General features: G+C 42.5%; 1 protein-coding gene across 1 annotated transcript in view; it reads left to right on the top strand.

Annotated features, from left to right (window-relative positions):
• The window catches only part of LOC138675331 (tetraspanin-11-like), a 102,435-nt gene that overhangs the window by 11,532 nt on the left and 76,490 nt on the right, over positions 1-14,413 (top strand). The window contains exon 2 of the mRNA XM_069763441.1: positions 5,402-5,499. Within this exon, the coding sequence (XP_069619542.1) occupies positions 5,413-5,499 (87 nt within the window). The 5' untranslated portion in view covers positions 5,402-5,412. The remainder of the gene's footprint in view (positions 1-5,401; positions 5,500-14,413) is intronic.

The following is a 14,413-nucleotide window of genomic DNA, read 5'->3' on the forward strand; positions in this document are numbered from 1 at the left end:
GTGATTGGTGGATCCTGTGTTATCTACTGTGTATAGAGGTGTTATCAGTCATTGTACACGAGGAGGAGGAGAGCTGTGACATCACCTAGTGTGAATGGTGGATCCCGTGTTATCTACTGTGTATAGAGGTGTTATCAGTCATTGTGCAGGAGGAGGTGAGCTGTGACATCACCTATTGTGAATGGTGGATCCTGTGTTATCTACTGTATATAGAGGTGTTATCAGTCATTGTACAGGAGGAGGAGGTGAGCTGTGACATCACCTAGTGTGAATGATGGATCCTGTGTTATCTACTGTATATAGAGGTGTTATCAATCATTGTACAGGAGGAGGTGAGCTGTGACATCACCTATTGTGAATGGTGGATCCTGTGTTATCTACTGTATATAGAGGTGTTATCAGTCATTGTAGAGGAGGAGGTGAGCTGTGACATCACCTATTGTGAATGGTGGATCCTGTGCTATCTACTGTATATAGAGGTGACATCAGTCATTGTACAGGAGGAGGAGGTGAGCTGTGACATCACCTATTGTGAATGGTGGATCCTGTGTTATCTTCTGTATATAGAGGTGTTATCAGTCATTGTACAGGAGGAGGAGGTGAGCTGTGACATCACCTATTGTGAATGGTGGATCCTGTTTTATCTACTGTATATAGAGGTGTTATCAGTTATTGTACAGGAGGAGGAGGTGAGCTGTGATATCACCTTTTGTAAATGGTCAATCCTATATTATCTACTGTATATAGTGGTGTTACCTTTTATTATATTTCTGTGATCATAAATAATGAGACTGCTGCGGTTGATAACTTTTAATGGCTAACTAAAAAGATGGTAGCAAATTGCAAGCTTTTGAGGCTACTAAGGCCTCTTCATAAGGCATGCAGCATCTGAAGAATCACATATGTATACACAACACAGCACAGAGCTGTCATTATGGGAGAGTGATAAACAGTTGTGTCCATAAATATTGGAACAGTTCATAGATAAAGAGTGAATGTTTTATTGTCCTCTGATTGGGGGCTGGTTCTATGTTATGATGCCCCCTCACAGTCTGAGGAGCAAATTCCTTAATTGATGTAAAAAAGACATAAATCCATGCTACACATTCATTCCTGCACTGAGTGTGTCAAAGGTCGTCATCAGCTTATATTCCCAGACTCTTCTGTCTCTCTGAGATTTGAACAGGCATCAACCACTGAGGACTCTCAATTCTAAATATGCCAAGATTTATATCTTTTCTGTACGGAACAATTATTCGGAGTCTTATGCTATGCTTAATGGCTGTGTGTAAACATTTTAACTTTATATATATATATATATATATATATATATATATATATATATATATATATATATATATACTAGATGGTGGCCCGATTCTAACGCATCGGGTATTCTAGAATATGTATGTCCACGTAGTATATTGCTCAACCACGTAGTATATTGCCCAGCCACGTAGTATATTGCCCAGTCACGTAGTATATTGCCCAGCCACGTAGTTCACATAGTATATTGCCCAGCCACATAGTATATTGCCCAGCCACGTAGTATATTGCCCAGCCACGTAGTATATTGCACAGCGACGTAATCGTAGTATATTGCCCAGCCACGTAGTATATTGCCCAGCCACATAGTATATTGCGCAGCCACGTAGTTCACGTAGTATATTGCCCAGCCACATAGTATATTGCCCAGCCATGTAGTATATTGCCCAGCGACGTAGTATATTGCACAGCGACGTAGTCGTAGTATATTGCCCAGCCACGTAGTATATTGCACAGCCACGTAGTATATTGCCCAGTCATGTAGTATATTGCCCAGCCACGTAGTATATATCCCAGTCATGTAGTATATCACACAGCCACGTAGTATATTGCCCAGCCAGGTAGTATATAGCCCAGTCATGTAGTATATTACCCAGCCACGTAGTATATTGCCCAGTCACGTAGTATATTGCCCAGCCACGTAGTATATAGCCTAGTCACATATTATATTGCCCAGCCAGGTAGTATATTGCCCAGTCACGTAGTATATTGCCCAGCCACGTAGTATATTGCCCAGCCATGTAGTATATTGCCCAGCCACGTAGTATATTGCCCAGTCACGTAGTATATTGCCCAGTCATGTAGTATATTGCCCAGTCACGTAGTATATTGTCCAGCCACGTAGTATATAGCCCAGTCACATAGTATATTGCCCAGCCACGTAGTATATTGCCCAGCCACGTAGTATATTGCCCAGTCACATAGTATATTGCCCAGCCAGGTAGTATATTGCCCAGTCACGTAGTATATTGCCCAGCCACGTAGTATATTGCCCAGCCATGTAGTATATTGCCCAGTCACGTAGTATATTGCCCAGCCACGTAGTATATAGCCCAGTCATGTAGTATATTACCCAGCCACGTAGTATATTGCCCAGTCACGTAGTATATTGCCCAGCCACGTAGTATATAGCCTAGTCACATAGTATATTGCCCAGCCAGGTAGTATATTGCCCAGTCACGTAGTATATTGCCCAGCCACGTAGTATATTGCCCAGCCATGTAGTATATTGCCCAGCCATGTAGTATATTGCCCAGTCACGTAGTATACTGCTCAGCCACGTAGTATATTGCCCAGCCACGTAGTATATTGCCCAGTCACGTAGTATATTGCCCAGTCACATAGTATATTGCCCAGCCACGTAGTATATTGCCCAGTCACGTAGTATATTGCCCAGCCACGTAGTATATTGCCCAGCCATGTAGTATATTGCCCAGTCACGTAGTATATTGCCCAGCCATGTAGTATATTGCCCAGTTACGTAGTATATTGCCCAGTCACGTAGTATATTGCCCAGCCACGTAGTATATTGCCCAGTCACGTAGTATATTGCCCAGCCGATGCATGTCGCGTGCTCCGGTCTGAAGAGTGCATTGCGGTCTTGCGCGATGATGACGTGGCGGTCTCGCGAGACCGTACATCATCATCTTGCGAGACCGCAATGCATGCAGCGGTCACCGGGGCGTCGCGCGGAGCGTGAAAGGCCGGTTCCTGATCCGGGGGGGCCACCAGAGGGTGACTATGTAACTATTTTTTTTTCTTCTTATTTTTAACATTAGATATGTTTACTATTCATGCAGCATAGGCAGCATGAATAGTGAAAAGTTGGTCACACAGGGTTAATAGCAGCGTTAACGGAGTGCGTTACACCGCGGTCAACGCTGCCATTAACAATGTGTGAGCGCTGACCGGAGGGGAGTATGCGGACGCCGGGCACTGACTGCGGGGAGGAAGGAGCGGCCATTTTCTTCCTGACTGTGGCCATCGCTGATTGGTCGTGGCACCTATGACAGGCAGCTGCCGAGACCAATTAGGGAATGAATAACCGTGACAGAAGGACAGACAGACTGATAGAAGGACAGACGGAAGTGACCCTTAGACAATTATTTAGTAGATATATATACATATAATGAACTGGAATTATGAAAACATATTAAAATATTATAAGCATATTTAAAACTAAATTGAATATAAGCATCTGATGTTAACAATAGATTCCTGATGACCCTTTACCTCTATAATATTCTTATAGATTTTCCACTCTTAAAGGAATGTACATGTATGTTGGGATCTAATATGGAAAAACTATTGACCAAAAGTATTGACACCCCTGCAATTCTGTCAGATAATACTCAGTTTATTCCTGAAAATGATTGCAATCACAAATTATTTGGTATTATTATCTTCATTTAATTTGTCTTAAATGAAAAAACACAAAAGAGAATGAAGCAAAAAGCAAAACATTGATCATTTCACACAAAACTCCAAAAATGGTCCAGACAAAAGTATTGGCACCCTCAGCCTAATACTTGGTTGCACAACCTTTAGCCAAAATAACTGCGACCAACCGCTTCCGGTAACCATCAATGAGTTTCTTACAATGCTCTGCTGGAATTTTAGACCATTCTTCTTTGGCAAACTGCTCCAGGTCCCTGATATTTGAAGGCTGCCTTCTCCAAACTGCCATTTTTAGATTTCTCCACAGGTGTTCTATGGGATTCAGGTCTGGACTCATTGCTGCCACCTTAGAAGTCTCCAGTGCTTTCTCGCAAACCATTTTCTAGTGCTTTTTGAAGTGTGTTTTGGGTCATTGTCCTGCTGGAAGACCCATGACCTCTGAGGGAGACCCAGCTTTCTCACACTGGGCCCTACATTATGCTGCAAAATTTGTTGGTAGTCTTCAGACTTCATAATGCCATGCACAAGGTCAAGCAGTCCAGTGCCAGAGGCAGCAAAGCAATCCCAAAACATCACGGAACCTCCACCATGTTTGACTGTAGGGACCGTGTTCTTTTCTTTGAATGGCTCTTTTTCTCTCCTGTAAACTCTATGTTGATGCCTTTGCCCAAAAAGCTCTACTTTTGTCTCATCTGACCAGAGAACATTCTTCCAAAACGTTTTAGATTTTTTCAGGTAAGTTTTGGCAAACTCCAGCCTGGCTTTTTTATGTCTCGGGGTAAGAAGTGGGGTCTTCCTGGGTCTTCCACCATACAGTCCCTTTTCATTCAGACGCTGACGGATAGTGCGGGTTGACACTGCTGTACCCTCGGACTGCAGGGCAGCTTGAACTTGTTTGGATGTTAGTCGAGGTTCTTTATCCAACATCCGCACAATCTTGCGTTGAAATCTCTTGTCAATTTTTCTTTTCCGTCCACATCTAGGGAGGTTAGCCACAGTGCCATGGGCTTTACACTTCTTGATGACACTGCGCACGGTAGACACAGGAACATTCAGGTCTTTGGAGATGGACTTGTAGCCTTGAGATTGCTCATGCTTCCTCACAATTTGGTTTCTCAAGTCCTCAGACAGTTCTTTGGTCTTCTTTCTTTTCTCCATGCTCAATGTGGTACACACAAGGACACAGGACAGAGGTTGAGTCAACTTTAATCCATGTCAACTGGCTGCAAGTGTGATTTAGTTATTGCCAACACCTGTTAGGTGCCACAGGTAAGTTACAGGTGCTGTTAATTACACTAATTAGAGAAGCATCACATGATTTTTCGAACAGTGCCAATACTTTTGTCCACCCCCTTTTTTATGTTTGGTGTCTAATTATATTCAATTTGGCTTTAGGACAATTCTTTTTGTGTTTTTTCATTTAAGACAAATTAAATGAAGATAATAATACCAAAAAATTTGTGTTTGCAATCATTTTCAGGAAGAAACTGAGTATTATCTGACAGAATTGCAGGGGTGTCAATACTTTTGGCCAGAACTGTATGAAATCAGTTCTGGTCCGCTGATATTTACTCCGCAGAGAAAGGAAAATCAATTGTTTACTAAATACAAATGTTCTCGGTGAAGCGTTGATAACAAAAGCCGAGCGGTTAGTAAGTTATTGACTGCTTATTTTTAGATTCGGCGGAGATGGGCCACGCACTGGATGAGGAGAAGGATGACAGGGGCACGGTCTGTGTCAAATATCTGTTGTTTTTGTTCAATTTCTTCTTTTGGGTAAGTTCATCTTTTCAACAGTTGGATTCAAAAATTCTGATAAATAGTCACTGAATTTCATCAAAATAAAAAATAGAAAATTATTTTTTTTACTTGTGTATTGACTGCTTTAACCCCTTCATGACCCAGCCTATTTTGACCTTAAAGACCTTGCCGTTTTTTGCAATTCTGACCAGTGTCCCTTTATGAGGTAATAACTCAGGAACGCTTCAATGGATCCTAGCGGTTCTAAGATTGTTTTTTCGTGACATATTGGGTTTCATGTTAGTGGTAAATTTAGGTCAATAAATTCTGTGTTTATTTGTGATAAAAACGGAAATTTGGCGAAAATTTTGAAAATTTCGCAATTTTCACATTTTGAATTTTTATTCTGTTAAACCAGAGAGTTATGTGACACAAAATAGTTAATAAATAACATTTCCCACATGTCTACTTTACATCAGCACAATTTTGGAAACAAAATTTTTTTTTGCTAGGAAGTTATAAGGGTTAAAATTTGACCAGCGATTTCTCATTTTTACAACGAAATTTACAAAACCATTTTTTTTAGGGACCACCTCACATTTGAAGTCAGTTTGAGGGGTCTATATGGCTGAAAATACCCAAAAGTGACACCATTCTAAAAACTGCACCCCTCAAGGTGCACAAAACCACATTCAAGAAGTTTATTAACCCTTCAGGTGCTTCACAGCAGCAAAAGCAAAATGGAAGGAAAAAATGAACATTTAACTTTTTAGTCACAAAAATGATTTTTCAGCAACAATTTTTTATTTTCCCAATGGTAAAAGGAGAAACTGAACCACGAAAGTTGTTGTCCAATTTGTCCTGAGTACGCTGATACCTCATATGTGGGGGTAAACCACTGTTTGGGTGCACGGCAGGGCTTGGAAGGGAAGGAGCGCCGTTTGACTTTTTGAATGAAAAATTGGCTGCACTCTTTAGCGGACACCATGTCACGTTTGGAGAGCCCCCGTGTGCCTAAAAATTGGAGCTCCCCCACAAGTGACCCCATTTTGGAAACTAGACGCCCCAAGGAACTTATCTAGATGCATAGTGAGCCCTTTAAACCCCCAGGTGCTTCACAAATTGATCCGTAAAAATGAAAAAGTACTTTTTTTTTCACAAAAAAATTCTTTTACCCTCAATTTTTTCATTTTCACATGGACAACAGGATAAAATGGATCCTAAAATTTGTTTGGCAATTTCTCCTGAGTACACCAATACCTCACATGTGGGGGTAAACCACTGTTTGGGCACATGGTAAGGCTCGGAAGGGAAGGAGCGCCATTTGACTTTTTGAATGAAAAATTATCTCCATCGTTAGCGGACACCATGTCGCATTTGGAGAGACCCTGTGTGCCTAAACATTGGAGCTCCCCCACAAATGACCCCATTTTGGAAACTGGACCCCCCAAGGAACTTATCTAGATGCCTAGTGAGCACTTTAAACCCTCAGGTGCTTCACAAATTGATCCGTAAAAATGAAAAAGTACTTTTTTTCACAAAAAATTTATTTTCGCCTCAATTTTTTCATTTTCACATGGGCAATAGGATAAAATGGATCCTAAAATTTGTTGAGCAATTTCTCCCGAGTACGCCGATACCTCATATGTGGGGGTAAACCTCTGTTTGGGCACATGGCAGGGCTCGGAAGGGAAGGCGCGCCTTTTGACTTTTTGAATGGAAAATTAGCTCCAATTGTTAGCGGACACCATGTCGCGTTTGGAGAGCCCCTGTGTGCCTAAACATTGGAGATCCCCCAGAAATGACCCCATTTTGGAAACTAGACCCCCAAAGGAACTAATCTAGATGTGTGGTGAGCACTTTGAACCCTCAAGTGCTTCACAGAAGTTTATAACGCAGAGCCATGAAAATTTAAAAAAAAAATTCTTTTCTCAAAAATGATTTTTTAGCCCGCTATTTTTTATTTTCCCAAGGGTAACAGGAGAAATTTGACCCCAAAAGTTGTTGTCCAGTTTCTCCTGAGTACGCTGATACCCCATTTGTGGGGGTAAACCACTGTTTAGGCACATGCTGGGGCTCGGAAGTGAAGTAGTGACGTTTTGAAATGCAGACTTTGATGGAATGCTCTGCGGGCGTCACGTTGCGTTTGCAGAGCCCCTGATGTGGCTAAACAGTAGAAACCCCCCACAAGTGACCCCATTTTAGAAACTAGACCCCGAAAGGAACTTATCTAGATGTGAGGTGAGCACTTTGAACCCCCAAGTGCTTCACAGAAGTTCATAACACAGAGCAGTGAAAATAATAAATACGTTTTCTTTCCTCAAAAATAATTATTTAGCCCAGAATTTTTTATTTTCCCAAGGGTTACAGGAGAAATTGGACCACAAAAGTTGTTGTCCAGTTTGTCCTGAGTACGCTGATACCCCATGTGTGGGGGTAAACCACTGTTTGGGCACACGTGGGGGCTCAGAAGGGAAGTAGTGACTTTTGAAATGCAGACTTTGATGGAATGGTCTGCGGGCGTCACGTTGCGTTTGCAGAGCCCCTGGTGTGCCTAAACAGTAGAAACCCCCCTAAAGTGACCCCATTTTAGAAACTAGACCCCCCAAGGAACTTATCTAGATATGTGGTGAGCACTTTGAACTCCCAAGTGTTTCACAGACGTTTACAACGCAGAGCCGTGAAAATAAAAAATAATTTTTCTTTCCTCAAAAATTATGTTTTAGCAAGCATTTTTTTATTTTCACAAGGGTAACAGGAAAAATTGGACCCCAATAATTGTTGTGCAGTTTGTCCTGAGTATGCTGGTACCCCATATGTGGGGGTAAACCACTGTTTGGGCGCACGTCGGGGCTCGGAATTGAGGGAGCACCATTTGACTTTATGAATACAAGATTGGCTGGAATCAATGGTGGCGCCATGTTGCGTTTGGAGACCCCTGATGTGCCTAAACAGTGGAAACCCCTCAATTCTACCTCCAACACTAACCCCAACACACCCCTAACCCTAATCCCAACTTTAGCCATAACCCTAATCACACCCCTAACCACAACCCTAATTCCAACCCTAACCCTAAGGCTATGTGCCCACGTTGCGGATTCGTGTGAGATTTTTCAGCATCATTTTTGAAAAATCCACGGGTAAAAGGCACTGCGTTTTACCTGCGGATTTACCGTGGATTTCCAATGTTTTTTTGTGCGGATTTCACCTGTGGATTCCTATTGAGGAACAGGTGTAAAACGCTGCGGAATCCGCACAAAGAATTGACATGCTGCGGAAAATACAACGCAGCATTTCCGCGTGGTATTTTCCGCACCATGGGCACAGCGGATTTGGTTTTCCATATGTTTACATGGAACTGCAAACCTGATGGAACACTGCTGCGAATCCGCAGCGGCCAATCCGCTGCAGATCCGCCGCAAAATCCGCACCGTGTGCACATAGCCTAATTCTAAAGGTATGTGCACATGCTGCGGAAAACGCTGCGGATCCGCAGCAGTTTCCCATGAGTTTACAGTTCAATGTAAACCTATGGGAAACAAAAATCGCTGTACACATGCTGCAGAAAAACTGCACGGAAACGCAGCGGTTTACATTCCACAGCATGTCACTTCTTTCTGCGGATTCCGCAGCGGTTTTACAACTGCTCCAATAGAAAATCGCAGTTGTAAAACCGCAGTGAAATGCGCAGAAAAACCGCGGTAAATCCGCGATAAATCTCATAGTCCTCCATACAGTATAATGCCCCCCTCATTGTCCTCCATATAGTATAATACACCCTTCATAGTCCTCCCTTTAGTATTATGCACCCCTCATAGACCTCCATATAGTGTAATGCACTCCCCATAGTCCTCCAAATAATATAATAAAGCACCCTTCATAATCCTCCATACAGTATAATGCACCCCCATAGTTTCCATACAGTATAATGCACAGCCCATAGTCATCCATGTAGTATAATGCACAGCCTATAGTCATCCATGTAGTATAATGCACAGCCTATAGTCATCCATGTAGTATAATGCACAGCCCATAGTCATCCATGTAGTATAATGCACAGCCTATAGTCATCCATGTAGTATAATGCACAGCCTATAGTCATCCATGTAGTATAATGCACAGCCTATAGTCATCCATGTAGTATAATGCACAGCCCATAGTCATCCATGTAGTATAATGCACAGCCCATAGTCATCCATGTAGTATAATGCACAGCCCATAGTCATCCATGTAGTATAATGCACAGCCCATAGTCATCCATGTAGTATAATGCACAGCCCATAGTCATCCATGTAGTATAATGCACAGCCCATAGTCATCCATGTAGTATAATGCACAGCCCATAGTCATCCGTGTAGTATAAGCACAGCCCATAGTCATCCATGTAGTATAATGCACAGCCAATAGTCATCCATGTAGTATAATGCACAGCCCATAGTCATCCATGTAGTATAATGCACAGCCTATAGTCATCCATGTAGTATAATGCACAGCCCATAGTCATCCATGTAGTATAACGCACAGCCTATAGTCATCCATGTAGTATAATGCATAGCCTATAGTCATCCATGTAGTATAATGCACAGCCTATAGTCATCCATGAGACAACCGATCCCATATACAAATTCTACCGGATAAAGAAGAGTTCCCAACGATAGCAATTAAAAATCAATTTTTTATTAATTATGTCATAAAACCATTATAATACAAATCAATCCTAAAAAAGCAAAATGCCGTCTAGGGGACACTAGAGCACATCCTAATAGGATAACAAACTCCAAATGGGTGGTAAAATAATTTTTCTATATAGCCACCATTAATTTAACAATATAAAGTCATAGCGCGGCAACACAATATGCGCCTATTTATTTGCAATCCTAATATCCATACATGCTAAGTTATATGTTATCCATCATCATGAATGAAGACCCCCGGAAGAGGCTGGCGGTGAAACGCGCGTAGGGGTGAGGGGACGCTACGAGCACTACCACGATCCACTGGTAATTATTTTTCTTAATACTGCTTGGCACACTTAGATGATTTATTGGCATAGTCTGCTATGGAGATAGTATAATCATTCATTAGGATATATCTCCTGTGTACCTTTCTTACCGCACATAAGGTCATTTATTTACAATTTCTCTTTGCCACAATTCGGTGGTCTATAAATCAGGGGGTGTAATTGTATGGATTTTCTCCAATGGGGTCTTCACTTAGTACTTAGTGAGCGGGAGCTTGCTTACTACAGTGCTGTGAACGGCAACTATAACCACACCGTGACTGAAAGCTGGCGGCTCCCAGGAGGAACAAAGTCCATTTTTCTCCCTGGAGCCGCTCTTTCTAGCTCTATTATCTGCAGGTAATAGCATTATCCAACCTGACATGTTCCCTTTAACCCCTTAGTTCACTACAGGATTTCTGCGTGCCTGGCAACTATATTTAATCTACGTCTGGGTTTAGTGCTCCTTTAAAGGGTAAAAGGCCAGCATAACCCCTTTAATAAAACACACAATTGTCTACAATAAGCAATTCTTCATCTGCGGGGGGGATCAGTAATCAGGATCCTACACGCCGCTGACTGCTGAACGCATAATCACATTAGACAGAACTTAATACAAGCTGAATTATTAGGACCCGCTTCCATTATAGTCATGGATTCTTCATGCATCAGCCCTAAGGTGAAATCTATATATTTTTTTTTCTCCTACAGTCTTCCATAATTCAGTTTGCTCGGTGATACATTACTGTGAAAGCAGCCGGTCAGCTCACACGTCCCATGTAGATGTATATTTAATAGGCCTCGTGAAAGATACTCCCCGAAGGAATCTGCAAATGGGGCTGATTGTAAACCGCGCAAATCAGAAGACCGATCTCCCTCCTCGGAAGACATTTTTTTTTTATATGTCGAGCTATAAAGGTTGAAATTATCACAGCTGAATAATTCTAATATGTAAAAACCATACGCAGAAGGAAGAGCATTTTTCTTCCGCTCGGTAAATGAAGGCGCGGGTCCAGTTACTTAAGACTGCGGCAAGGAAAACAGTTTATTTTCTGTCGGATGTTCTGACCTATTTTAACTGGGATTCGGTTCAACTCATTAATTATTCGTTGAGTCGTTATGCAAATTTTCCCTCTATTTATGACCATATTAGCTACTGATCGGGAAGAGTTGTAGAATGACGCCTCTAAGGTATGGTGGTGTGGGGCGAGGTTCTCATCTCTTTCGCCCCGGGAAGGCTACATGAAGATGGGGTCCTGGCTGGGTGTGTGGGCCTTGTCTATGGGGGCGTTACGCCCCCTTGCACGCCGCATCATCCCAGTGTCTTCGGCTGGCCAGGACCAGATGTTAAACCGTTTAATGAGGGAGACCACCACTCAAAAATAAACAGTATATTCCTTAACACTAACTTGGTGGGAACTAAGTACAATAGATTTTGGGTGCATGTATAACATCATGGACGTCTCCTTTACGATAAGGAGCATCTTCACACTTAGGGCCATACTGTTAGGCGTCCTGTCACAGGACCCGACTCCAGTTCTTCACACTGTCCTTCAGTCACTTCTCTCTTGCTCTCTCTACTCAGGATCACGCTATCCACTGCCTCGGTCTCCACTCAAGTCAGGGACACCCAAAACACGCAGCTCTTCTCAATAGCCAGACACTAGGTCTCCTTCTGTTGCAGGCTGGGACCTATCTCACTTCCTGACAGGAAATTGTCTCTGTCCCTGCACCTTAGACCCTCCCACTCTGGGCTAATCACCATCATTAATCCTAACTCTCCCTACTGTCGGTCAAACTACAACGCCGTCGTTACAAAACACATTACACATCATAACAATACTCATGTCTTCAAGGGGGAACATGAGCAGTATGCCAATCTTCTTACAGAACAAGAAGGACACAGTGATCAATTTAGGATTTTGCATTTTTTGGTGGCACAGCAGAAGCAGGGACATAACTAATGGGTGCAGGGGTTGCACCTGGGCTCTAAGAATAGGGGGCCCAAAAGGTCCTTTTGGCATATATGAGAAGATCAATATTATTATGGATGCATGATAGCTGTGGGCCCTGTCGGAAAGTCAGCTTTGAGGCTCAGCTTAAATTTGCACAAGTAGGGATGGAATTAACATTGACTGAGGTTAGGGAGAGCACTTCTATCAATGGCGCTTGGTTTGGTCGATCTACAATAACAAGTCACTCTTGCACTTATTTCCCAAGGTCTCATTCAGATGTCCATTTTTCATGCATAGCACCTGTGGCATGGGGCTGCTCACATTCCCGAGAGGTCCACAGAAAATCAAGGAGACATGTCCAATTTTGATCCAAGGGTCAGATCAAAACCAGCAATGCAAGTCAACGAGTGGAGAACCTTTTTTTACATATATTTCTCCACATATGAGAAAATCGGATGACCCTCGTACCACACTCTGATCAAACTCTGATCAGGGTCTCGTATGACATGTTGAGACAGCTAAGTCCCCCAGAAAACGGCCACAGACAAACCATATGTACCATGTATCTTTACAGAGCGTCTGTTCATACTTTTAACATTGGGTCAGATTGATCAGCGTATTTATGTCCTGATCCTTAGCGTTGAATACTGTATTTACGAGTTGATCCTTTTTTAACTCCTATGACTGTTGGAGAAATTGGGTAGGCCGTCCGAGCTGCTTTAGAGATTTTCAACACTTTTTGGATTCCCCTTAACGGATTTATCAATAGGATGTCCACCGTGTTGATCAATCTGGTGTACGATGATATAGGGGAGAGGCAAGAGCACCTTTCTATGGTGCACATACAGTTAGGTCCATATATATTTGGACAGAGACAACATTTTTCTAATTTTGGTTATAGACTTTACCACAATGCATTTTAAACAAAACAATTCAGATGCAGTTGAAGTTCAAACTTTCAGCTTTCATTTGAGGGTATCCACATTAGAATTGGATGAAGGGTTTAGGAGTTTCAGCTCCTTAACATGTGCCACCCTGTTTTTAAATGGGCCAAAAGTAATTGGACAATTGACTCCAAGGCTATTTCATGGACAGGTGTGGGCAATCCCTTCGTTATGTCATTCTCAATTAAGCAGATAAAAGGTCTGGAGTTGATTTGATGTGTGGTGCTGCATCTGGAAGGTTTTGCTGTGAAGTAAACATGTGGCCAAAGGAGCTCTCCATGCAGGTGAAACAAGCCATCCTTAAGCTGCGAAAACAGAAAAGACCCATCCGAGAAATTGCTGCAATATTAGGAGTGGCAAAATCTACAGTTTGGTACATCCTGAGAAAGAAAGAAAGCACTGGGGAACTCATCAATGCAAAAAGACCTGGGCGCCCACGGAAGACAACAGTGGTGGATGATCACAGAATAATCTCCATGGTGAAGAGAAACCCCTTCACAACAGCCGACCAAGTGAACAACACTCTCCAGGAGGTCGGCGTATCAATATCCAAATCTACCATAAAGAGAAGACTGCATGAAAGTAACTACAGAGGGTTCACTGCACGGTGCAGCCACTCATAAGCATCAAGAATAAAAAGGCTAGACTGGACTTTGCTAAAAAATATCTAAAAAAGCCAGCACAGTTCTGGAAGAACATTCTTTGGACAGATGAAACCAAGATCAACCTCTACCAGAATGATGGAAAGAGAAAAGTATGGTGAAGGCGTGGTACAGCTCATGATCCAAAGCATACCACATCATCTGTAAAACACGGCGGAGGCAGTGTGATGGCTTGGGCATTCATGGCTGCCAGTGGCACTGGGTCACTAGTGTTTATTGATGATGTGACACAGGACAGAAGCAGCCGAATGAATTCTGAGGTCTTCAGAGCCGCCATACTGTGTGCTCAGATCCAGCCAAATGCAGCCAAACTGATTGGTCGTCGCTTCATACTACAGATGGACAATGACCCAAAACATAAAGCCAAAGCAACCCAGGAGTTTATTAAAG

The sequence above is a fragment of the Ranitomeya imitator genome, chromosome 4 (genome assembly GCF_032444005.1).
Source record: "Ranitomeya imitator isolate aRanImi1 chromosome 4, aRanImi1.pri, whole genome shotgun sequence".
NCBI lineage: Eukaryota > Metazoa > Chordata > Amphibia > Anura > Dendrobatidae > Ranitomeya > Ranitomeya imitator.